This window comes from Fringilla coelebs (assembly GCF_963513975.1).
Source record: "Fringilla coelebs genome assembly, chromosome: Z".
NCBI classification, from domain to species: Eukaryota; Metazoa; Chordata; class Aves; order Passeriformes; family Fringillidae; genus Fringilla; species Fringilla coelebs.
This window is the reverse complement of record NC_140031.1, coordinates 2,416,616-2,443,496: the sequence shown is the minus strand read 5'-3', so window position 1 is coordinate 2,443,496 and position 26,881 is coordinate 2,416,616. Positions and strand designations below refer to the sequence as shown.

The 26,881-nt window shown below is 42.4% G+C and overlaps 1 protein-coding gene across 5 annotated transcripts; it reads right to left on the bottom strand.

Moving 5' to 3' along the window:
* On the bottom strand, positions 1-26,590 carry PIAS2 (protein inhibitor of activated STAT 2). Of its 5 annotated transcripts, none has more exons than XR_014616893.1 (15): positions 26,500-26,590; positions 17,177-17,651; positions 14,828-14,912; positions 14,165-14,215; positions 13,980-14,070; positions 10,413-10,547; positions 8,353-8,458; positions 7,737-7,810; positions 6,774-6,934; positions 6,060-6,193; positions 5,450-5,621; positions 3,082-3,221; positions 2,532-2,590; positions 1,213-1,250; positions 438-529 (listed from the first exon to the last, which is right to left on the bottom strand). XR_014616893.1 is itself a non-coding variant. In XM_084224521.1 (14 exons), exons 1-14 carry the CDS (start codon positions 26,521-26,523, stop codon positions 370-372), a joined length of 1,872 nt encoding a protein of 623 aa, XP_084080647.1. In that variant the 5' UTR covers positions 26,524-26,590; the 3' UTR covers positions 1-369. The 5 variants fall into 5 exon arrangements, 2 of the variants coding, with proteins under 2 accessions (XP_084080647.1, XP_084080648.1); XR_014616894.1 differs by having other exon boundaries at positions 526-555; XM_084224521.1 differs by lacking the exon at positions 2,532-2,590 and having other exon boundaries at positions 1-555.
* Positions 26,591-26,881: the final 291 nt, after the last annotated feature.

Sequence of the window (26,881 nt, the reverse complement as noted above, 5' to 3'; positions counted from 1 at the left end):
AAAAAAAAAAACTCATTTGTTTTTACATTATTGCTGTATTTTACAACAAAATTAAAAAGCACTTATGGAATCCACACAACAGAAAGTCAGTATCCCCAGAACAAACTAAGAGCTTGAACATGTATTCTCAAAAGGGCCTTTTCTATACCAGCTATTCAACAAGCAGGAGAAACAAAAACAAAAAGCCCAACCAAAAACCATCCTATCGCTTCTCTTCGAGCATCAACGAAATTCACCCCAACCTCCCAGGAGGGAAATCCTTTCAATAAATATCAGCGTGAGCTCCGAGGTGCTGGAATTCCAGGTGGGGGGAAGGAGGAGCAGCAGCAGCTGTGTGCAATGCCTGCGGGGTCCGTGCTGCCCCGAGGGTCAGTCCAGGGAGATGATGTCGGGCGCGCTGCCGCCGCCGCTGCTGGTGATGACGCCAGCCTCGGCCCGGCCCGAGGAGCTAACGTGCGTGCTGCTCTCGTGGTGGCTGGTGGAGGTGATGATGCTGCCAGGCGTGCTGCTTGTTAAGGTTGAGGTGAGACTATCCAAAAACATAGGAGGACAGTACTGCTTGAAACAAACAATGAAGAGTGAAGAGACTAACTGCACGAGGGAAATGTATGCTCTGAAGATACATCTTCCCCACACAACAAGCCCCAAAGGTGTTCCTAGCAAGACCACAGCGAGAACCGGAGTTCTGCAGATCAGTGACCAAGTGGGGATGGCAGCCACGAGCCTCCTCCCCCTCACCACACCCCCCCCCCCACCCTTTTTGTTCTCCAGAATGGTTTGGGTTGGAAAAACCCTAAAACTCATCTCATTCCATCCCCTGCCCTTGGTAGGGACACCTTCCACTACCCCAGGTTGCTCCAAGCTCTGTCCAACCTGGACAATTCCAGGGATGGGGCAGCCATAGCTGCTCTGTGCAGCCTATGCCAGGGCCTCAAACACACTGTGGCTATATTCAAGTTAGTGCTGAGCACGTATTTACTTTAAAAAGGCAAACTATCAGTAAAGAATGAGTTTCCAGGCCTGGATTCATCATGGAAAGGCTAAACTGAATCATGTTTAATGCATATTCATTACTAGCTCTTGCTAGGTTTTCCTAGACTGTGGTTAGGTCTAAGCAAGGGAACTGCAAACACAGTTTGAATGATAATTACTGGAGCACACGTCATAAAAATCAGGCTTGGAAATTAACCCCACAACAGATCAGAAACATACCTGTGAATCAACTGGGATTAGCGAAAGAAAATCCAGACCTAGGAAGAAGAGAAGGATGATAAATAGACAAGTCTCTCCTTTATTCACACACAACAAATTTAAGGATTTTTTTTTTGTGGTTGTAGAACAGATTTTGCAATTCATACAGAGTTTCTAAATGGAATATACCACTGTGACACCACTCTCAACGACTACTTCAGGCAGCAGCAAAACGAATTATCTAGTACAAGTGGCTCTTTTTAATAATGAAGATGACATAATGATGTATTATTCACTGAATACTGCAGGGTGGTTCAATGTGGTTGCTTAGATGGAAGTTGCCATTTGGAGCTGTTGGTTCATTAATGCAAGTTTCACTGCATATTGTACCTGACTTGGCCAAACTGGGACATGAAGAGTGTCATCACATTAAAGATGCTGGAATGAAGTAAAGTCACAACATGCACAAGTCCAAAAACAAGCAGCAGGTCTCTTCCTCCACCCACGGGCAGCCAATAAGGAAACATTTCTAATATCATCCCCGTTTTGTGTCTAGACAAATAAAAGGAATGAAGAAGAGGAAACTACAAGTAGTTCAATGTATATCCTCCAAGACCAGTGACAACTAGTGTCCATCTTAAACACCATTTGTGTGTAAGCATTTAGGGCAAGATATTTAGAATTATGAAACCAATGAGAAATTACCACGTTTTTTGGTTTGTTTGTTGTTTTGGTTTTTTTCCTAAATATTGGCCTTGTGTTTGCTATGTCAACAGAAAGAAATGATAAACTCCCTCCCTCTCCCCTCACCTCCAAATCTCTTCTGGCCCCTGACATCTCTCCTTCTCTTCTCCATTAGAGAAAAATTTTGAAGGAGATTTTAAAAGTCAGCTGCATTTACAGAACTGACAGTTTCTTTTGTCTGTGCAAGTTCTAGAACTTCAGCTGGTAAGAGCTGAACAACAGTTCTAGACTTCTGTTCTCTCAGCTCATTCTCCTATCCAATTTGGAAAGACAACTGATTTCTTAACAAGGGAGAAGTGGAGGGAGGGAGCAGTAAGGGAGCCAAAATGGACAGAGAAACAAGGGGAATGATATCCATCTCATTGCCAAACTGCTGCTGAAAGAAGAGGAAAAAACCCAGAGATGTTGCAGGGGAGGAATGGAGACAGGCAATGGAGCAGGGAAAGGGAAGTACAGGAGGCCAAAGTGACACCTGTCACCACAAGTCACCACTTCCTGGGCTCTGGGTTTGTTACAGCCGGCCAAGAGAACCCCAGAGTCCCTATACACAGTGTTCTTTTCAAGGAGCCAGGATAGAAAACAATCAGTATCCCCACCTTTTGTCTGATATTTAGCAGCAGTGTTGAAGAATACATCATAGGCATTTAGGGTATGTCTAGGTAAAGAAAGTCAATAGAGGTCAGCTCACAGATTGTAGCTCACCTTAACCTTTTTCATACAGTCTAGACAGAGCACCACTACAATCAGCTAGCAGAGTAACTACACTGAGGGCTGGGATGAGTTAGCACCCTCACACCTCTAGTAACTAAAACAAGCAACTACTCTCCCTCGCATCTACAACACGTAACTACTGGATGTTTACACAAAGTCTGGCTGAGCACAGTAAGAGCAGTTTCTGGCTGCTGTACTCAAGTGCCAGTTTGTACCCCAAAAGCAGTGCTTGTCACATCACTGCTGCAAAATGCAATCTGAAAATGGGCAGACAGCCTGTACTAGGCTTGTCTAGACATCCCATCAGTGCCATACTGCATATAGACTTGTTCCATTAAAAACAAAAACAAAGAGTGAATAAATTCTTCCAATTTCTACCCACCCCACAACTTAATACTGTTGTCAGAACATACATGAAAAACATTCAGCACCTACCTGGCAAGTCTGATGAAATACTGGATATTGGTGGGTGGTGGAATGGTACTGGGTAGTCTGTTAATGAAGGAGGAATAGCAGCAGCATCGACCGTCGTCACGCTGGGCACTCTGGCAGTAGATGGCTGATACATGAGCACCCTGTTTCAAACAGCATGGGAAATTACAAACAACCTGGCTGTTAGTTGCATAAGGGAAACCATGCACTGCTGTGCACTCTCATTCACAAGTCACCGTGCGACAACACAACTACAGCGTGGCTACTCACTACACAGTACTCCACTCTAATTTCCTTTTTCATAACAGTCTTCATAATAACATGACCGTATCTTGGCTCTCAACAGCAGCTGTGACATAAGAGCAAGTTGGCATTAAAACAAAGTACAGTGCTGGAGTCATTGGCAACAGTCAAAGACAAACGGGTGTCTGTCAGCACCCACAGAGGGACACAGAGGTGACCAGAGCCAGGAGGAGAGTGTTACGCTTGATTTCTCCGCAGAACTGCTGCTCCATGCCCACCTGTTACACCAAGGGCACAACTGACCATTATCCTGCCCCACAGGATGACACAGATTACACAGATGGGAGTTAAATATAAGTCTGTCTTTACTCACAGCCTCCAGTTCAGCTCTCAAGGAGCATGTTACAACCCTTCTGCTTCCCCTCATGCTGCCTGACCTCTTGGCAGCATTGCTACAAACACTGCCACAGGTGCCCAGGCACCAGCCACATGCATAGAACAGGTCATGAACTCCAAGTCAGCTGGAAACACACAAAAATCTGCTCCCAGATGCTCTGCATCGCTCCCTCTGGCCTTTAGTGCTATCCACTCATGTTCCTTCCCACACTCCTACCTGTTAATCTACTTCTGATGTCAAAACCTTGGATTTCAGACCCTCCCTTCTCAGGCATCTCTCATACTTCAGCCTATATTGTTGCTTCCTCTAAGAAGACACCCCAGTTTTCCCAAAACTAGTATTCAGACAACACTGTTTAAAGGGGCTAAGCTATAACCCAAAAGCCTGACTTTGATCTGGATTTGAAGAATTAAAATATGCCATATCATACCCAAAAAACAAGGAAAATACATGGGTCATAGAGAGAAAAGAAGTCAGTCCTCCTACAATTACAGTTGCAGGTAGCCATCTCAACATAGCAGCACGGAAGGAAGTCTTGGTGCCTTCTGAAACTTCATTAAGAGATGTATTTGTAGCTACACTTTCTTGTAAAAGTGAGGAAGAGTCTCTTGCAGAAGGACTCCTCCACAATCCTCACAAAAAAACAGCATTGCAGTATCACTGCTGAAAGTGGTTGAAGATGACCAACTACTTGCTCACCAAGGACCACACAGACATTCCTGTGGACTAGAGACTCACCACACCTGCTCATTACTTCTGAAACAGAAGGGGAACCTTCAAAACAGAAGGGGATTGGATTTATTATTATTATTATTTTAGTACAGGTCATAAGCCACTACACAGAGAGACACAGACACACACCTCATGCAGGCAGCAACACTAACTGATGAGCCATCACTAAAAGCTGAGCTTGCAGCAGTGACTGCTGGTGAGCCGGACCAGTGGCCCTCATTCCCTGCAGGTCTGGGGTGCCCCACGGGCCAAGAGCAGAAACATGGAAGCCACAAGCAGCACCTGAGCTGAGGTGCACAGACCAGGACAGACAGAAGGTCTGGACAGACAGACAGAAGGGCACAGCAGCAGAGAAGCTGATAACGCCTGATCCTGAAGTCAGGCCTGACTACAAAGAGGGAGGAGTTGCCAGAGGACTTGGGAAGTCGTTGGTTGTGCTAATCAAGGTGCAGGACTGACTGATGACCACAGCCAACAACAGCACCCAAGACATTCCAGAATATAACAGAGAGATGGAGGAAAAGCTCATCTTGATTCAAAAGAGCAAAGTGGCTCCCTTCCAAGACTGACAGGATGGATGAAACACACAACACAGTCTCATTCCCTGGGCACCAGAGCAGATTAGATAGAGGATATAGAAGACAGCAAGAGAAAAGCCTTTAAGATGACACTAGCTCAGCAAGAATGCATGAAGTTCCTCCACTTGGCATAATCTACTTTCTCAGGAAAACACTGCCCACTAGCTTAGTCAGATTCCTTTTTTATGGAGAAATGTCCCTGCAAACACAGCAACAGCGCATAAAAAAATTCCTTTGTGAAGTGAAAAATCTATTTAATAGTGTTTTGCCTGTACAAAGTTACTGCATCAATACAACCTTCTACAGGAGAGGCCTAGACATTCTCCTCTGCAAGTGCAGAGCTGGATTCCAAGTACATTTCTCTACAGATCAGTTTAGCTGAGACATTACAGAATAACAACTAACTTTAAAATTGACAAACCCTTTGGTTGGGCTCCCGTGTATTTCAGACATAAATATGCACTTCCTTTTGGCTGGAGGATCTTCTTCTTCATCAGAAGAGCTTTCTACTGTCAAGTCGATAACATCAACCTTTTTCTTGTTTACCTCACCGGCCACTGTCACGGAACATGGTTTGCTAACAACACTGGAACCTGAAGAAGAAAATAAAACATCATTATTCTCCAAAAGATGGTGATGTCAGCAGTTTCTATTTGCAAGAGAACCAGGAACCCAGATCCTGTATACTAGATCACCTTCCTGGCCATTAAAATAATATTTTGCCCCAGTACCTGCTTTATGATTCTTCTGTGTCACATTGAGAGTATTAAAGAACAAACTTTTGTTTTCACTTATAATTTTAAGGATGTAAAACAAAAGCAACCTTTCATTTTCTTAACTGCTCTTAAGAACAAAGACCAAAAATGCACTCTTAGAGATACAACCCTTTCTTTTCCAGCTTAAATTACAAGAAGATTAGTAGTAGTAAGCCCTCTACAAAACAAACACCAACATCCACACACATTATCCAAGCTACAACTTAGTCTCCAAGATTTTGTGCTGGTTTGCAACCAGTACCCAGATATACATACTTTCTATTTTGGTGCACTGTGGACTTGACACTTTCACAGCTTCCTTCTTTGGCCTCATGGGGCACCAGGAGCCATCTTCCTGGAATTTTATCTCATCCACATCAGAACATTCATTAAGGATTTCCATAAAGAGGCTGAAAAAATAAAGTTTCACTTTTGATTCTAAGTGACATTTTTATTCTAAGTGAAAAGGAGACACAGATAAAAAAGATAACTATGATCACCTTCTACCCACTGTGTCTCTCTTCCCCCTAGTTCCTCTTTACTTGAAAGCCTGTAATTACAGCCTTTGCAGGTATCAGAAAATAAGATTATCCCAATCCATCCATAATTCACTCCAACACTACTGCAATGCACAGATTTCCATACTGAAGCAGAAACCATCCCCCCTTGAATGAGTCAGAAGTTACATTTTGAAGTTAACACCTTTCAGGGAAAGAGACATGTAAAAGGAAGACCTGTCCTTTTATGCTGCATTTGTATTTCTCCAGAAGAAATACCCTGAGACTCAGGAGTTTGATGGTGCACTTAGGACATAAACTGACATAGGTCATTTACGGGAAGAGAAACTAATGGAATCTAATGGTTCCTCCAGTCTAAAGTATTTTCACCAAAAATAGTATTAAATGGCTAACTTCAAGTCACAAAAGTAGCTACTGAGTACATAATGAAAGATTTTAAGTAACTGTATAATCTGCAAAGTCAGTCTCTTACCCATCTAGTATTAGGCTCTCGTAAGCTGCCTTTTTGTCACAGACAGGGCAGATCCAGGTAGGCTTCTTTTCATTCATTTGAAGGTAAAGAGCAGCATCAAAACATTGCAGGTGTGTGCAAGTCACAGCCCGGCATGGGATTGTCAGTCTCATTTTTCCCAGCTGCAAGAGATGCATTTAAAGGGTGTCAGAAGAGAAGACAGGAAAACAGGCCTGAATGGCTAACAATGAATCCAGAGGCACTTGGTGACACAACTCCTCCTGCTCACTACAGAAGTGCCTGGGGCTAAGGGTGCTGTAAGTAAATCCACCCCATCACAGCACCCACAGAGTACTCCTAAAGGAAAAATTAAGCCCTGTTCCAAGGCCTCAACACAATGAGAACAGTCAGAAACACTTGTAATGGACCTGAAACAACATTATTTGCAGGATTTCATTTTTATTAAACAATCAACTGAAGTACCCACTTCTATAATTTTCTTTTAACCCAGTATTTCAGGCACTTTCTTAAGCTCCAGGTACTTGTTACACTCAGAATGACCAATTTCTTCCTGGGAAGAGAACCCCCAAGGCAGCATTACCTTGTTATAAGGTGACTGCCTGTTTTTTTGCTTGCTTCTGTATCTGCAGTATAGGCAAAGCCACCAAGATGAGGAGATAAGAGGTTTTAATTATCATTCCATCCTTTAATTATTCTGTCAGCCTGCCTGATTAGCCTCAGCACGTCAATATAGGAGATTAATCCTTCTACAGGCCTCACTTTACACAAGCAGCAGCTTGACTGAGTGCATCACAGCTGAGGCATCCAGTCCTAAACCACAGCTGGGTTACTGCTGCTTCTCCCCACTATTTTAATAGCTTGCTAATAAAATACAAAGCTAAAGCAAAGCCTTTGAAAAGCAGCCCAATTCTGCACTACAGATGAAAATATGAATGTTATCTGGTAACTTCCAGACATACTTACAGGACACATCAGAGAGACCCGCAGACTGGTTGTGGCAATCTCACTATCAGGATCGGCAGTTAGTTTTTCTTTAACTATTAAAATAAATAAAGAAGTTATACATAGAAGTCATTATTTCAAATGCTAACCTTGACATGCATTTTTTTTCAGCTATCTAAAAATATTAATCTAGGAAACTAGTTCATAAACAACAACAGTTTCACTACTTATAAGCAACTGGCAAACTGCATCAACATCTGATGTTGTTTGACTGCAGATGCAGTTAAACCACACAGAGCAAACTCAACCCAACATGTCAAGAGATAAATCATTGTGAGTGAGTGAGGTACAGGTGAAGAGAACTCAGGACATCTAGCAGCACCTCACAGCCCAGCACAGTAAGGGGTACCTGTGGAATTCCCATAACTAAATTTCAGATGGGATCTCTGGGTATGTTCCCTAAAAACCCCTACTGAGAACTAATGTGATGCCTCACCAACAGCCAAGGGAACCTATGAAACCCTAGGCATGGACTTTATTCTCAAAATACAACAAATCTATTCTGTATTACCAATTCTAGTTTTAAAGAGCCAATAACCTCCCTCCAAAAGTACCAACAGGCAAGTTAATTACTTACTTAGTGCTCTGGAATGATCAGGATTTCTGATACCTTTCATTTTTAACCTCTGCAAAAGCATAGCTGAGGTGAGCTGGCGAACCAGATACACAGACATGGAGTAGTTCTACAAAAAGAAGAATTAAAGATTAAATGTTGATTTCATATAATACTCCCACTATGATAATAGATGACTACACTAGTTCTAGCATAAAGTAAAAACAAAAATGTGACTTTTTGCTTACTCAATAATTATTAAGAGCATTGACAGACAACTTCAACTCTGGGGAGGTCCAACATTCTGCCAGAATTCTCTGGCCAATGAAGTCTAATTATCCTACTCAGTTATGACTGAACTAAAAGATAATTTCACAACCAAGAGACAATCTGAGCTCTCCTCCTGGAAAGATCATACGTGACATATTTCATTCTTCATGTAGTCTTTTAAGAATTTCTCTCATTTTTCCTCCTTAATCTTCCCCTTTTTTCCAGTGTCAGTGGGGAGTGCAAAGTATCACATGACAAAAGATAAATGGTCTTTATGGTACAAACAACAGCTTCAGATGGTACAGAGCTGCCCCAGTTTCTTTGTACCTTTTCTTTAGCTTGTTCTGTACTTCTAAGCTCAGCCTTGTTACACCATGTCTGTTCCATTGAGCCTGGCCCTGTTCCCCAGCATTTTCTACTCTTCCCTAACTCACACCACTTGTCAGCTTCTTTTGTTCACTGTTCACTCCCACTTCTAGGTCACCAATGAAAAGTCTGCAAGCCCCAGTGCTACAGGATAATAATGGCTTCATCTGTGTAACAAGAACAATCTGTGACCTCTTATTTCCACTGCCTGCCAGCCATCTTCCTACGGCTCCTGCACTGCCTGGGTACTGCAGAGGAACTTCAAACAACTCCTGCAGCCCTGCCCCTCCTTTACTACCTATAGGAAAACCAGCTCTAACGTAGAGCAGCAGATATTCTAATTGCACATGAAACCATTAAGAAACCCAGAGTTTTGGGTTTTTTTCCTTAAAGAATGGCCAACTGTTGCCTTACAGAGAGGATTCTACAGGCTCAAGTCTGCCTAGCACTGAGGGGTTTAAGCCCCTTTGACTCAGCAGCCCGCCAAGTATCAGCCGAGTCCATGCCAACAAGACCTTTTGTGACACTCCATGCTGTTCCCCAGGGTCTCAGTTTGAGGATGAAAAGCAGCAAATTCTAGCACCAACACAAAACTACAGAACTCGCTTCACCTCTCTCTCAGGCCAAGGGGAGGATGTCCAAGCATTCCAAGTCATCTGCTTCCATCAGAGTATATTTTGGCAATACAGGGAGGAAAGCTAGCAGGCCTCAGCATGAGAGGCCAAGACCACACACAGGACTGGAACCATTTTAAGATTCTGTGCTTTGACTGGGAAGCAATGGCTCAGATCTTTGTCTCCATCCCTGCTCTAGAAAATCATCCTTTGATGTCAGCACTGACCTTCATTTATTTTTTGAACATTACCTTTCAATCCTATTTCTTTGTAAAATTTTAATATAAAAGCTTATACTGGAGTCTCTTTGAAATATATGGTATTTTTAGTCCAGAGAATTTGATTTTGAATAAAACCTCATAGAGAAAACTACTTTGATAATTGCATCCAGAATTAACACAAACAGTCACAGATAAGGAATGAATAGTTCTTTACTTAACAATAGCTGAAAGGGTGCTGCAACAGTTATTTAAACCTAGGATGGAGTCAAAAATTCCTTGCACTCCCCTTTCCTTTCCTTAGAAAGTCTACAGGGGGATTTACTATTCACACCACAAAAAGATTTTGTTATTTTTGACATGTGTTTCAGGCAAACTCTAAAAGCAGACTTTTGAATATGAACCCTGTAAGAAAAGCTTTCCATCTGTATGTAAATCCCACATGTGTTACTGAAAACTACTACAGTTCTAGAGCAAACTCTGTTTCCTGGCACTGATAATAAGCTCAGACATCTAACAAAAAACATTTGCCAGCCACATCAGGCAGCAGGGGCTCAGGAATGCTCAAATAGGCTATTTAGACAACTTCCCACATCCTACAGAACATGCAGGTTACCTTTCCAATTTCAGAAGCCCAAGAGATGGAAATCTGGTTTGGCACTGCTGATGACAGCCTAACTAGAGAAGTGATATTCAAGGGACGCCCAGGTCTCTTCTGCTCAATTCCATTTTTTGGTGGTGGAGCATATCCCTGTGGAAAAAAGGACAATGGATGTGTTACCCAGTTTCCCCACTGTACTCTGAAACTGCTGATACATACTTGTTAGTTTTAAACAGATCTATGAGAAGCAGGCAAACTTAGAGGCTGTCTAGGCTGGAGAGCAAAGCCAGCATTTTTTCTGAGAAATATCAGACTTTCACAGTAGATCACCAGAAGTCAAACACAGTTATAAGGCATTTGTTGTTTTAAAAGGGTTTTACAGAAGCACTGGAAAGGTGAAAGAGAATACAGTTTGGGTCCAGGTAAGTTCACTGGAAGAGTAAAAGCTCATGTGGATGTTCTGTCCTCTTTCTCCCCATACCCTTCTGGAACAGAGTGAAACATCACAAGGTCACAGCCTTAGTGACAAACAGAGCAAGTAATGAAGACTTAACTCAGTGTTTCACACACTGAAAACACTTCACTGATTAAGAAACAATTACACCTTGTTCCAAGAGCTCCACATCACCTCAGTGACTACTTTGCCTCGATCGCTACTGGCCCCATTAGAAACAGGGGTCACCTGTCCTCTGCCAAGGCCCCTGAAGAAGGACTGCACATGGAGTACCAGCTGTATTTAAGAGATCATGGAATCAGAGGGGTTTGGGATGGATGTGACCTTAAAGATCATCCAGTTCTAACACCCTCGTCACACAATAAGCCTGCAGCTTATTCCTCTCACATCTGTCACGATGACAAGCCAGTCTGACAGAGCCACCCTGAGAACCCCTACTCTGAGCTCACAGCCAGCCTGCAGCCACTCATCTCAAACTCATCCCGCACAAGAAGGATGCCAGCAAGATGCAGCTTGGCCTCTTGCACAGGCAGTATTGATGCATTTCCAGACAGTGTTAAGGATATGCTGAGAAAAGAAAAAAAAGCATTTCTTTAACCAGAGAAATACACACACATTCACAATCTAGTGCTTGGTGAAGGAGTTACTTTACAAGATGCTAAGTCTGGAAATAAAAACAATAATAATTAAAAAATATATATACATATATAAAAATATATATAAAAACAGCCTCTTCTACTCAGTAGCCCAATATGCCACGAGGGCTTTATTCCAGAACACAGAGGCAACAGACATATGGGAACTAGTGACAATTTCACATTTAAAACACAGAAAGAATTATTGCAGAAGAGAGTGAATGCAAGTTGTCTAACATTTCACAATTTTTTCTTCCAGAGACAGACTCTACAGTGCACATGATTTGTTTCAGTAAAGCTTTTAGTGTTTTCTTCCACAGAGCTTATTCTTGAGAACAAATTCACTCTCATACTCCTACAACAATTTGGAACCTTCTCTTCCTGTCCTTTTAAGAGCTTTCTGCTTGCCTCCCAACCAGCATGGCCTGGCACTGCTTAGGTAGGCTGTCAACTCCAGTGGGAAGAAACTGTCAATATCATTGGAGCCTTGAAGTCTTCCATGGTTCTTCAAAGAACCACACTATTCAAGGCAGGTATCATCTGCTACAGCAAGGAAATTCATCAGGAGAAAGCATAACTGCTAATTTATCTGAGTTTTCCCAGTGACACAGATGCAGGATACAAGGAAACATGACGTTAACATAAACACTATCCCATGCAGTACTGGCACACAGGCAGCATTGCTGTGAAGCTTCTGGTAAGGATTGCAAAGGGAGGAGATGACCAAGAATAATTTACAGAATAATTTCTCTGCAGAGGCATGAACTGCCCTACCAGGCAAAGACAGAAGTTCACTTATGCACTGCGCAAGTGGGCAAAAAGAGATGGCATCAGAGCTTAACTAACTAACACTAATGCGATGGAAAACAGTGGGCTTTGAGGCAAAGAAGTTACCTTACACTTCCTGCAACAGAAAGGCAGTGCCTGATGATGCAGAGAGAGACCAAATGAAGAAAAAAAGTCTGCAGAAGCACTCAGACTGAGACTCTTTGTCATTCAGCTCACAGTGAATGAGGAGGGGAAGCTGCCAAGGCAATAGTGATTTATTCATTTTCCCACCTAAGGTTCAGCTGAACAGATTAAAAAAGTCATCTTATCATGTGCAGGAAGAACCTAGAGGATTTAAGTCTACAGCTAAGTAATAATCCAAGATTAGTAGTAGTTTCTGCTACAACTGTGACACCTTACACACAAAATGGAGAGTACAGCAGGGTGTAACCTATATTAACAAGACTGAAAATCAGCTGACACTGATGCCCAAAAGATAACATCAGACCAAATTCTTTTTTGTTGGTTGCTGAAAGACAATATGCAGATGAGAAAACCCTCAAAGTTATCACGCAGAATGTAACAAGCATTTGCAGAAAACACTAACCAGAAAACATGAGAAAGAAATCTTTATAACCTAAAGACTGAAGTAGGAGGAAGAGAATCTAAGGAGCCTCATTTAAGCTGAGTAGAGGCAAAATTAAAAAAAAACAGTCACAGTTGCATATGGGAGGAGGGAGGATACAGGACAATACCTCTAACACACCAAGGTGTTTAAAAAGAATCTGAAGAAGAGGTTTCACACCTTCTCTCTCTACATGGTATCTTTCCAAATCCACTGAAAAACCCTCTGTTCCATGACTTTTACCACACTTTATAGCCTCAAGAAGTATTTCTGAATGGGTTGTGCAAGAGTTTCTCTCTGTTCTATTGAAAGAAAAAAGAGAAACCCATTCCAGAGATATTTTGAGAATGAGAGAGCTTCTCCCTTTCTGTCCATACCCAAGCCTCCAGATGACCCTATGATGACTATGTACTAATTTTTGCAACATCAGACACTCTTGAAGTGTGACTGCCAACAGTGTTCTGTTACAGTACCAGCAGTGTGCTAGGAACCCTAAAATATGTCTGTTCTTCATCCCCACAACAAACAGTGCTCCAACCAGACAGACCCAGAGCCGCGCACAAGTGGCACACAAGAGGCTGTGTTCCACACAAGAGGAACATTACCTCAGAACAAGAAGGAACTCAAGCCTCTAGCAAATATAAGCATCTCACACAGCAAGGGCTACCACCCTGAAATAAACTGAGTCTGAGCACCTGTGAGGAGGATTCTCCATGCAGAACTCAAGCCTCTAGCAAATATAAGCATCTCACACAGCAAGGGCTACCACCCTGAAATAAACTGAGTCTGAGCACCTGTGAGGAGGATTCTCCATGCAGACACCAGATTGTTTTTGAATTATTTAGTTACATTAACAGCAAAAGACAAGGTTTGCTGTAGGGGGCTTAATCACATTTAGTCCATGCGGTGGCTGTAATATGATTAACAGCAGTAATGGCTATCTCACCCAGCAAATGTACAAACTCCATGCCTAACATTAGAGAAATCTGAGTGATAACAAACAGCTTGACTTGTTTTGGCAAGCTAACACTGTAGAAAAACACATACACACTCCACAAGTCACCAAGAAGCCACAAACACATACAAACATACATACTTACTGGCAATGGGAACAGCTTTCCATTTACTTTAATGCACAAACTATTAGGATAATTATCCTCTTGAGGGCAGCTTGTCTCCGCTAGGCATAGCCTGTATCCATAGAAAGAGAAAGCATCATTTTCAAGTGTCCCCACAAACATCCATCAGCCAATTAAGTTTTCAGAGAACACTGCACAAAACGTACCTTAGCTGAACTTGGACTGTGTAATCTCTCCTGCCTCCAGGCAAAAAGTCCCTGTGACAAAGAGAAAGGAAAAGAGAAGTACCCACTTAGCAGGACTCATATTGCAGCCATACAGAGAAACAACTGACACAACTGCCCCAGCATCACTAAACTCTGCTCTTGTTTTTGTTTTATTTAGCTATGAGCACCTTACAACAGACATTTCTGTTTAACTACTTCCAAGTTACACAGGACTTCAGGATCAGTATCCCCCATCAAAAGTTCATGGCAACAATAAAGTAGGATGCTGCCAAGGATGAAAAAGTGCCTATGAATTTTCATAATTTACAACATCAACCTTGGGAAAAAGCAGAAAAGCAGGCTTCCATTCCTAGAGCCAGGAGAAATGTAGGGAAGCTTCCCACCTCTCTAGACACTGACAATTATTTGGAATTAAGTAACTGTTAATTCTTTAACAGGGTAACATTTTCACAAAATGCACACAAATTCTGTGCACAGCTGTTCCTGAAGGAAACAGAACAGATATAAACTCAAGAGTAACTTCAGTGAGGATTATCTCTCTGCATCTACAGAGTAAGTGATGCATCTAGTGAACCAAAACCTCACACTTTCTCCTGAAATTTTATAGATTTACTTACACTACACCACACTCTTACTTCTTACCTGGAAATACAGATCTCTCTGACCTGCTGAGGTGTTAAAGCAAAGATAAAAAACTTCTCCTGGAACCTCTGGATACTGCTCTGTACTAGAAGAAGAAAAAAAGACATAAAAGAGTTTGAACCATGGTGATTAAAGCCATTGATTAAAACAAGATCTGCAGTTAATGCCTGGAACAAGGCATTACATCACTCAAATGGTGGCTGAACTGTATGTAACCGTTAACAAAAAAAGCAATGGAACAAATCTTTCATTAAACTACATTCAGATGGTTTAATATCACATTACACTTCAGTACTAAAGCAGCTTGGCAAACTGTGTTACAATCCTTTCTCCCAAAGGAGAAAGGTTCAAACAAATACACAACAAAATATTTCATTGGATACCTGACAAAAGGAATACCACAGAGATGCCAATAACTACTATAAGGTAGCACAGAAGAACATGTGCACCTGAAGTTATTAACTGACAGCTGGAAAATTCACAAACAGCTACAGGTAAGCAAATTTTGGGGGAGGAAGGGAGGGACCACAACCCCTCAAGCCAGAGAAGCCAGCTGACTTCATCTCTGGAGTTACCCTTTAGTGGCATCTGACAAAAAAATAAAGAAATACAATGTTCACACCAGAAGACAACTTGTCTGTCAGTGATGGGAATTGGCAGTATGTTCGTATTTAAAGTCCACAGTAGGCATACGTCATGTTCCTATTTCCTTTAAATTTGAAGTGAAATTAAAAATTTTGACCTGAAATAAAGGCAGATTAGGCATGTCCAATTTAAAATAAGCCGGGAGGAGAAATGAAAAAACAGCACAACTAAACCAAGCAAATTTGGAAGAGTTGGACTGCCTTGTGCACTGTGACATTCTCGGGAGATTGTTTCTACACCCAAAAAAAAACCACACAAAAAGGAGGCAAACATGAAATGGAACCCAGGTGGAGCAAACACACACCAAGTTCCTCAAGCAATTCCAAACAGATACAGTGTGCATGTATGCACACACACACCACAGAGCACATCTGATATTTAAGAATAATACTTGAACACATGTAAAAAAGACAGTGGAAGTATTTTGTTATTTAATTTGGCATGGGTTAAAACTAAACCCCACATTTACACTTGTGCTCTCATATTAGTGCAAAGGAATACCACACTCATCCCTTCTCAAGCATGAAACAGTGAGGTGGACTACACTCTTAGCTCTTTGACTTAGCTGTTATTTAAATACTTAACTCTCAAAAGTACAAAAATAAATGAGTGTCACTGTGCACAAAGAGAAGTGACAACAGGCAATGTAACTACTGTTTGTTGGTAAAGTTTTCTGCTTTAGGTACTGGAGGATGGCAGATGAGCAGTACATCTCTCACTGAGTTACACGTCAAAGTCTAAAAGGCTTTATGATCAGTTAAGAAATAAAATTGTTTAAGAGGATGCAAACAATTTTATAAACATGTTACTAAATAGTTAGGGAACATTTTTTGCCATGTAAGGTAAGCCAGACTGAATTTCGAGACAGAAGATGTAGCTCCAAATAATTCAAAATGTTCAAGACTGAGGCACTTGGGGAAGATAAAGCTGATTTCAGGTTATTTGGAAGGCAACGTCCATTCCATATTATAACATACAGTACTGCAACAACTTTCAGGCAGAGAAACGTCATTACTCTGAGCACAACACTGAACATTGCAGCACAAAGTGTCTATTTCAGTGCCAGATCTCAGATCCTGCAGAATTGCTGTGAGTGAGATAAGAGTAAAGTAGCAAACCAATGCACTCTTTCTCTTTACCCTGTTGCAACTTGTAAATTACTGACCCTGAAATCTTTTTCTGCTACTCCTAACAAAACTGCTCCTCATTTGCACTAAACAGAAACTTCAGGTCCAAATCTTTCAGACAAAAGTGGAGGTTCAGACTAGATATTAGAAAACATTTTGTTACCAAGAGGGTAGCCAAACACCAGAACAAGACTTAAGGAAAAGCAGTTAATGCTGTCACCTGTCAAGTGTTTACAAGGAATTTGGACAATGTTCTTAACTACTATTCTCTAATTTTTGGTCAGACAGTCGGATGATCACAGTAGGTACCTCCCATTTGGATAACCCTGCTCTTCTCTTTAATATCAAAAGAAAGAAGTCATTAATCATATTACTTTTATAACAGAAAACTATTTTCTGAAGTGTGGTTTTGCACTTTTGGGAAGAATGGTAAAGAAAAGGAAAAGGTAAAGACATAAAAGGAAAGGAGTTTCCAATTGTCCCAGCTGCAAAAACCCACTGAAATCTGGGTTTAGTATTGTCAGAAGCATAGCTTATTTAATGAATTAAGCAAGATGCAGAGCTATTAAACTCTTACCTAGACTCGTGGGTTTAATGAGCACGTCGAGCACATCGTAGAAAGGTAAGCTTTTCAGCTGAACATCAGGATGAACAGGTGGAATCGGAGGGGATGGTTGCTGCATCTCAAAGTGGGGCTTAGTGTCTTGGAGGAGCACAGAACTGACAGGTGAGGATGGAGACTGAGGCGTGACTGAAGTGGAAGGGAGTGGGTGAATGCCCGCGACAGCCAAGTCAGGCTCGACTGGAGAAGAGCTGCTGTCCAAGTTGAACGCTGCAGGTTTTATAGCCGACAAATCCGACAGCCCCTCAATCGTCCTTGGGTACCGGCGCCTATAGAGTTCTCGGATTTTGATCTGAACTGCTGGGCTGCAGCCGCTCTTCAGTAAGTGCAGTGCCCTCATCAGGAGGTCATGTTTGCGACCACTTTTATTACGTCCAGCAAATCCCAGCAGCACTTGCAGTTCAGAAACACGAAAACTTGATACCATATTCTAAGAAGGAAAGAGAGAAAAGCACAGGTGAGCCCACAGCACCCCAAGGAGGCCTTTTCAAGGAGTATGGTGCGGCATCTTTCATCATTTAATCTGACAATTTGTTACTTGGTTATGGGTACTGCCCACATCTTCACAGAGCACAAAAGTACAGTTAGTTTAAAATGAAAAAACAAAGCGTCCAGGATGCAGGTTGAGTCTGCCCATGAAAGATTTGTTTCCACACTTAAACAATAGTAACAACAAAATCTTAAATTCACAGCACAAGCTGTACCACAAAGAATCTGTCTCACTTTGTGGAAAAAAATAACAAGCAAAAAAAAAAAAATCAAGTGAATCAGTATTATCACCTGTCTTCCAACACATTTTAAGCCCTTCATTGTTGTATTTCTTAATTTCTGAATAGTTTATTGTGAAACTCCCTTTATTTTGGACATTATTAAGGCAAGCATAAAGAGAGACAGGCATATCAGATTTCACTGTTGAAAGATATGCACAGCAAGGAGAGCAGTTCTTAAAAGCTACATTACCTGTTGCATACTATGGCATACAGTATGATACACAACACAATTGATTCTTCGAATGTCACAAAGAACTCCCTCTCCTTTTCAGATCACATTCTGGTATCAAGCATCACAAAGGTATCTTTAAAACAAATTATACTATTTACTTGGTTATCAGGGTTAATTTTGGAAGACTAAGTTTTTTGACTTCACAGTTCAATCCTCAGAATCCTACTGTTTGTGAAAATAGAAATTAAAAAAAAAGCGCCCACCATACAAAAGGAAACAATCTTGTGCTCCACTACTACTAACAATTAACTTTGCACAGATGCATCATCTCTCATTTTTGTGAGCAATTTATACCTCCATTTCAGAGGTATAAAGTTGTGCAAAATAACCAACTTGCTTCCTATTTCTTAGGGACTCATTCACCATAGCAAGGAGATAAAGTTTTTAAAGGTGAAAGAACACCTGCCTACAATCTGTGCTGCTGCACCACGACAACTCCAGACTCAAGGACTGGAGATGAAGGTGCTAACAGAAGGTATGAAATAGCAGACATCTGGGATCACATGTATTTTTTTAAAAAATTCAGAAGTACATCTGTACTCTTACTAAAACTCTGGGCATTGATTTTAAAAGAGACAAAACTCAGAACAGTGTTTTGCCTTTACCCGCAAGTCCTTACCACACAGAGTTAATACTAGTGTTCTGACAGATCTGATCTCAGCTGAAGTTTTAACACAATTTTTGCTCAAACACTGAATCAGCCACCAATAAAGTCAAAATCCTCCCTGTGTCCCTGGCTTGTTCCCTATTCTCATTTTAACATTGTGAAAATTGTTTTGGCAGCTAAGACCAGTGAACTGTATCAGATCAAAACTGAACTTAAAATCACACTCATTTAGGTTGGAAAAAACCTCCAAGATGATGAAGACCAACCATTGCTCCCGCACTGCCAAGGCCACCACTAACCCACGTCCCTAAATGCCACATCCACATTGCATTTAAATCTTTCCAAGGATGGGGACTCCACCACTGCCCTGGGCAACTTGAGCGGGCAGGACAAGAGCCTTGGTCTAGAAATTTTTTCCAGTATCAAATCTAGATCTCCCCTAGAATAACTTGAGGCCGTTTCACCTTGTCCCATCCCTTGTTACCTGAGAGCAGAGCCCAACTTCCTCCAGCTCCCTCAGCCTCTCCTGGGGCTCCAGCCCCTCCCCAGCTCCGTTCCCTGCCCTGGACACGCTCCAGCCCCTCAGGGTCTCTCTTGTCCTGAGGGCCCAGAGCTGTCCCCAGCACTGGAGGTGCCTCAGCAGTGACAGCACAGGGACGGGCACTGCCCTGGGGCTGTGGCACAGCCTGGCTGGGACACCATGGGCTGGGACACCTTGTCCACCTGGGCACACACTGACCCAAGTGTGGGCACATGCAGTCCCAAGTCCAAGTCAATGGCTATTTCTTATGCCATTAAAACCCAGCAGGAGTAAGTAGCCATGACCTGCCTTCTCAAGAGCCACATTATTTATTGAAATCAAAATGACCATCTAAAACACTATGGCAGAAACCTCATCTGGCACACCCCTTCCAAATCATTGATGAGACAAGGTTATTGCATTTCAGCCCCTGATTTTCAACATTTCCACACAGCCCATTTGGATCCAGTGACTCTTTTATCAAGAAGTTGTTCTGAGCAGAGATAACACAGCCTTCACACAAGTACTGCCCCAACACCATGTCTATAAATGCACCATGGACACAGAAGTCAGCAAAGAGTCATGTGAGCTCACCCAAACTTTGGAAGAGGCCAACAGCAGATGTTACCTTAATTTCATCCCAGCAACTTCCCTCAACAACAAAACAATACAAGATGGAGAATGTTAGTTTCCACCCACCATTCCCCTTCTACTTTTCCTTGCACTCAGTCAAACAGAGTGATGAAAAGGAAGTGTTCCAACATTCATAAGAAATGGCTTGAAATAGCTTTATAGTAATGACATAAAAGAAAAACTGTGTTAAAAGATAATACTAGTATTCATGAATTTACAGAAAACATCATGTTGCATGCTTCTGTAGATAACTGCATAAGCTTGATAGCAACGCCAGCTCCTTTATTTCAGATGCAGGCAGTAAGCATGACGCTAGATTCCATAACCACAATGCAAATGACTAAAATAATCCTTTACACGGAGATTATGGAAACAGCATATATTGCAAAATACTGTCTACTACCCTGCCTGCTGCCTTCTGTGCATTCCTGCAAGTTAATCAAGGTGAAATGTGCAGTCAGTCACGCCTCAACACAGCTAACATTTCAGAAAAAAAAAATTCACAAACTAGCACTTTGTTACAAGATGGATTTCATTTTACTAGAAGACATAGCCTGGCTTCAATGCCATACTCATCAAAATTTTAAATTAACACCCACATTAAAAATGCTTGCAAGTATGAAAAATACACACTGTTTTGTCCACCAATGTAAAAGTCTTACACAGGCTTTAGAAAAAAGACTTGCAAAAGGCAAAGTTTACAGGAGTATCTAAGCAATAGCTTTTACAACACTTTCCCTCTAAACCAGCTTCTACTTTCCCTTTAAGGCAACAACAAACATGTATATGAAAACACACCTGCCAGGGTCTCAAGGGGCTCCAGGAGAGCTGCACAGGGACTGGGCACAAGGCATGGAGGGACAGCAGCCAGGGAATGGCTTCCCAGGGCCAGAGGGCAGGGACAGATGGGATATTGGGAATGAGGAATTGCTGGCTGGGAGGGTGGGCAGGCCCTGGCCCAGGGTGCCCAGAGCAGCTGTGGCTGCCCCTGGATCCCTGGCAGTGTCCAAGGCCAGGCTGGACGGGGCTTGGAGCAGCCTGGGACAGTGGAAGGGGTCCTGCCCATGGCGGTTAAGCTTTAAGGTCCCATCCAAACCGATGATTCTGTACTTATCTTCCTACTCTGTTTACAAATATAGCATGGACATTCATCATCATCAATAAACTTTTATGGGGATGTACATCTGAGAACATTTATAAAATCATGGTGCAAGGCAGACACTGCTTCTAACAAACCCTTATCAAGTTACCTTCTTTTGGTTTTCCAGCATATTGCAGAAGACTGCAGCCTCGTTATTAATATGCTTTTCACATTACTCAATTACGATTAGACATTCAAGTTGTGTCATGTAGATGACATTTTCTCTTAAGAGGAGTTCTTTACAGCTGCACAGCCCAATAAAAAAAGCTTTTTTAACACAAAACCAAAGCCATTTTAGTTTTAACATTACTCCATGAACACAAAGTAGTTTGACAGAACTCTAAGGAAATCAGACTGGATAATTCAAGCACTTTTATATTCCAGAAGTATTTTTCCCCCTGAAATTCATACTTGAAGGTTATAAGAAGTTTCATAGGTTTTTTTGTTTCTTACAGTTAAACTTTAGCAACCATGATTCATCAGCAGAAACACTGTTCTAAAGCATTAAGCCGTAGGTGTATCTGGAATGGCATTAATTTCCCTGGGAGGATGATGTTAAGGAGCCCAGGAAATGCTGACATGCCACTGCAATTAAGGGGCAGGCGTGTTTCAAAGCAAATTAAGGGATCAAACATCTCTTCAAACAAGACCTGTGTGATTCTCCACACTCCCCTGCAATACTAACAGTCACTCTACATCTCTATCTCTACATATAGATATATATATGCATGTAAAGAGAGAAAGAGATCAGTGCAAGGCAACTGAAAATGCCTGTTTAATTTGTTTAATTCTTGATACATGCCCTACAATAAGCAGCAACAACTGTGACTTTAAGGCAAATACTGCTTGAGCTGCCAGCTGGACACCTGCACTCCAGAAGCAATCCAGCCTACTCAGAAGTACTGGTTAGCTTGCCCCTAAGAGCTCTGCTTCAGCCCCACTGGCTTCCAGATAATCCCCAAAGTGTCTGAATGCTCTGTACAGAAGGGACACACCAAGGACAGGTTCCACAAATCCCTTCTCCTGACTTTAAGCCCTTTCATGGACATTCAGCAGAGTAGCACATTTGTGACATCTTTGACAGTAGATTTGCATCCATGCTGACTTACAGCAGGCTAGAAATGGGTAATGATAGTGAGGAGAAACAACCTGTGTTCTAGGACAGTTGAAGACATCTCGGCTGAGTGGAAGTGTTTTCTCAAACTGATATTACCATAGATAAAGAAATGCAAGTCACAGGGAAAAATGAAGATGCCATTATTGAAATCTGTGTCAGTAGTACAGGACAGCAAAACAGCTCTAAAGAAAACCAGAGTCAATGCAAATAATAACCACCAGATCCTCAGTATTATGGAGATTTTCCTCTGCACAGACTCTAGCCTGGTTCCTTAATTAGGAATTCGCTCCAAAGTTGCATGCACTTAATAACAGCAAAAATCCTAAGTTAAACAAACACAAATATTTAAGACATTCAAAACAAAGCTTGGCCATTTTGTTGCAGCTTCTTTCTTAGAGTATCCAAGAACTCATTATCTCCTTCTTCTCCCCAGCACTGTATCTCAGCACAATCAGTTAATTGTTAATGATTTTACATAAACAAACTTTTAAGGTATCTCAACAGACTTCAATGATCCAGAACTGTGACTGTGAATCTATGGAGCACACAGGAATTTTGTGCAGACACAAGGTAACAGCACATTATCATAGGCTATTAGGAGTATTTCATCAGCATTTATGTTATTTAATACATTCATTTTAACTGGAGCCCAAGGATCATGACAGCACCAACAGCAACTCTCACATCCATTCTGTTCACCATCTTAAGTTTAACCCAGGTCATGATGTGGAAATTTGATTTCTACATCAAAAACATAAACAGGTCAGCATAGACAATAAAATTATATTAACACAGATAAAATAAAACAATGTTTGTCAATGACCTTGAGGGGAACACATGAAAACAGCTCTCAGCATTTTCTTGTTAGCAATTTAACACTAAGCACTGCTTCACCTGGTAAATCTGAGGCAGTCACTTAACACTGTTCTTCCAGACTGGAAAAATAAAGCAAGTGAAGTGGAAAGGTAACAAGTCTGGTATGAGCAAGAGATCCAATGTACAAAAGAATGAGACTTCAACTTCTGTATTTTAATATGGTATCCAAACAACAACTCTCCTCCCATTTGAATTGTGTGTCTTCAGTACTGGGTGTGCAAGAGCAAAAAGTAAAAGCGGGACCTACTTCCAGCATTTATAAACATGATTTTCCAGTAAATTTTGCGCACTCTTCTGCCAGAAAGGATATATTAGCATGTTTCTATCTCTTCTCAACCAAATGAGTTCTTTTCCACAACAGCTATGAAACTGATCACAAGTATCACAGAGCAGTTTTGGCACAGGCAGAGCCATTTGCCTATAAAGAGCCTTCTTTTTTGCCCCACAAAGATGACACTAACAAATTACTTCAAACGTGACTAAACACGAACTATGAGACTGAGGCTGCCACCTAAACTAGAGAGATCTGTTTCAAAGACTGCATGCACTCCACATTTTTTGTTTCAATTTTAGAGTCAGGATGCCAGCAAGAAACACAGGGGACCCAAGAATACTAAATAATATGTAACCAATCCTCTTATCTGCAGTATTTTGTTGAGATTCAACAAGCTTCAAGCTAAATCTTGGAGAGTTCAGAATCTGCTGGGAGCTGGAATTGTTGCCTCACAGATGGCTCTCAGAAGGAGCTTTAGCTCCCCACTTCTGGGCCAATTCTGTTCAAAAATGTGTCTACTCGTCATCTCTGGCCTCCACACCAGACTCATGATTCTGTTCCACATCCGCCTGTGCCTGAGTAATTCCTTCATCATTTACTGGGCTGCTCTGGAGAGGGGATTATGGAGAAAGGTATGAGCCAGGTTTAAAAACACAGCTGCTGTGAACAGCAGCTCTGGAAATGGTATCTCAAAACTAACTATAACTAGAAATTGCTGTGCTGTCCCCATCTTCTCAGACTCCAGAAACCTGTAATCTACAGAAACCAATAAACACTTCTAGCTAATAAAAGCTTAATCATAGGGTCTGGAAGAGTAAGCCTTAGACCAGACATTTTCACCAATATCTTGACAAGTAGAAAATCCTTCAACAAAACTGAAGATTTCCAAAAGGCCTGATGTAACAGCAGGTTCCTCAAGTCTGGTTTCTTTCACTACAACCTCACAGTTATAATCGTTGGGTCCCAACTCCATAGAACTGTGAAGATCCAGAGGATGCCAAGAACAGTCCTAACAAATATTAAAAAAGGCTCCTTTGCCCAGAACAAAAAAAAAAAAAAACGAAAGGAAAAACAAAGAAAAAACAAAGAAAAATTTAAAAAAGCAGCTGTGCCTGCTTGTTTCCCTCAAGAAACAGGATTTAAGAGAGAACTCTGATCTCCCGCTTTCAGACAGTCCTTAACGAATTATAAAATCCACTATCAAAATGGCCCAAGTGGCCTTTTATAAAGCAGGTAGAGATGACATACTACAGGAAACTGCAATCAACAAGAGAGCAGCAAACAATACTGCCATAAGAACATTCAGTAGGTGCACTATAAAGCAGCCATTTCAGATCACACCTAAAGGTCAATTCACTCATCTTTGGTCAAAAGCAGGAAGATTTTTGGTTGTCTGAAAAAAAAATTAAGCCTCAAAACCAAGTACCTCGTATTCAAGCACATTCAAATACATCCCCAAATGCAAAAAGAAAAAAGGAAAAATTCGGCCATGGCCTTGCAGACATGAGGCAGACAATTACCTTCTCTTCCAAAAATTACCTAGAGCTTTCCCACAACAGGCCATGAATTATTATCACACTGATACTGAACATTTAGAGAAGCTCCAGGCTAACAGATTCATCTCACAAGCACTCCAGTTTACAAATAAGATGAACTGGAATATCAAAAGATATGTCTTCAGAATTTATTTTTTTAAACTAGTGGTACCTCTTGAGTGATGAAATGGCAGCCCTGCAGTCGGTCTGAAACACAGTTCCCTTTTCCGTCCATACTTCCTGCATTACATCTATCTATGCACCTCAAGTTTCCTGTCAATTTTAAAGGTATTCAGGAACCTAATGCCCTGAGGGAGACTATCAATACTTACGGATATCTAGATAAGCCATTACAGTGCTTTGGGAAAGACAGATCACAACTTCACCTCAAGACTGGAGAGGAAGACATGAAACAAGAGTCACCACTGGCACAAAGTTTACACTGGGGCTTCAGCCAAACCCTTTGAGAGAGTTGAGAAAGAGCCCTTGGAATGAGGGCTGAGAATGGGTGACGACACCAAGCAAGAAAATCTGTAAACACAAATATATTTAAAGAGGGAAAAAAGCCCCAACAACACAAGGCTGAGGTACAAAAAAATAAGCCAACAGTTCCTAAACCTAAAACTGAGACAGAGCACTGTTGTCCGCAGACAAAGAAACTCAGTTCTATGCACTACATTTTCATAAGTGAGCTCCTCAGCTGTACTACCGGTGTTAGTGCTGGAAGAAGCCTCAGCATGGGAAATTCTCTGGCGGTTGCAGCACATTTCCCACTGGTCACACCGACACCAGCTCTTGCTCCCCACTAAAGCCCAACTCACAGGGGTTCCTATTTAACCGGCTTTTAACCCTCCTGTAACAAAGTCCAGGTGGGGGGGAGCGGCCTGCACACAGAATTCCCACGAAGAATTCTACTTCTGCAGCTGTGGATGCTGTTGAAAGACAACCTCCTCCTTCCAGACAAAGGTAACAGCGGATTGTTCAGGAAATAGCAACTATGCAGTCAGCTCTTTGTGTACACACCTTAACAAAATGAAAGGACACGCACGCACACACCCACACCGACAAATCTGCTACAGAGAGTCCACCACGACAGCATGAAAGATAATGAACCGAAGATAAAACAAGTCTGAAAAGCGGCTCTGGGTTTCACGCTGGGCAAGCACAGCTTTCCCGGATGGAAAGCGGTCCACGGATTTCCAGAGATTCCACAACTATCAGCATTTTTAACAGCCCGGTGGTTATTCACCGCCCTCCCTTCAGCCGCACGGAGCGCGGGGCCCAGCAGGAGCCGTTCGAGCCCTGGGGCCGCTCGGCAGCGCCGAGATGGCTTTTAAAATGTCGGGAAGAGCGCGAAGAACCTCCCTGGCGGCAGCAGCAGCACAACCCGCGCGGCGGGGACGCAGAACCGGGCACTGACAGGGAGGGTCTCCCCAGGAAGACCCCGTCGACCCCCGGGAAGTCGGGGCGGGCCCGCTCCTTCCCTCCCTCCTTCTCACTCCGGGGATGGCGCGGGCCCCCCAGCACCGATATCTTGCCCCCGCAGCCACCTCTCTCCCTCCTTCCTCCTCACCCGCAGCTCTTCGAAATCCGCCATTTTCTACCCGCCGCCGCCGGGCGCCGCCGCCACCATCATCGTGCACCCGGAGCGCGCTCCCGGCACGTGACGGGGAGGGCGGTCCGGCGGGAAGGGCGGCAGGGAGGGGCGGGGGGACCTGAGGGGAAACTGGGCTACACTGGTACTGACACACCGGAACCCTCAGGGGAAACTGGGCTACACTGGTACTGACACACCGGAACCCTCAGGGGAAACTGGGCTACACTGGTACTGACACACCGGAACCCTCAGGGGAAACTGGGCTACACTGGTACTGACACACCGGAACCCTCAGGGGAAACTGGGCTACACTGGTACTGACACACCGGAACCCTCAGGGGAAACTGGGCGACAGTGG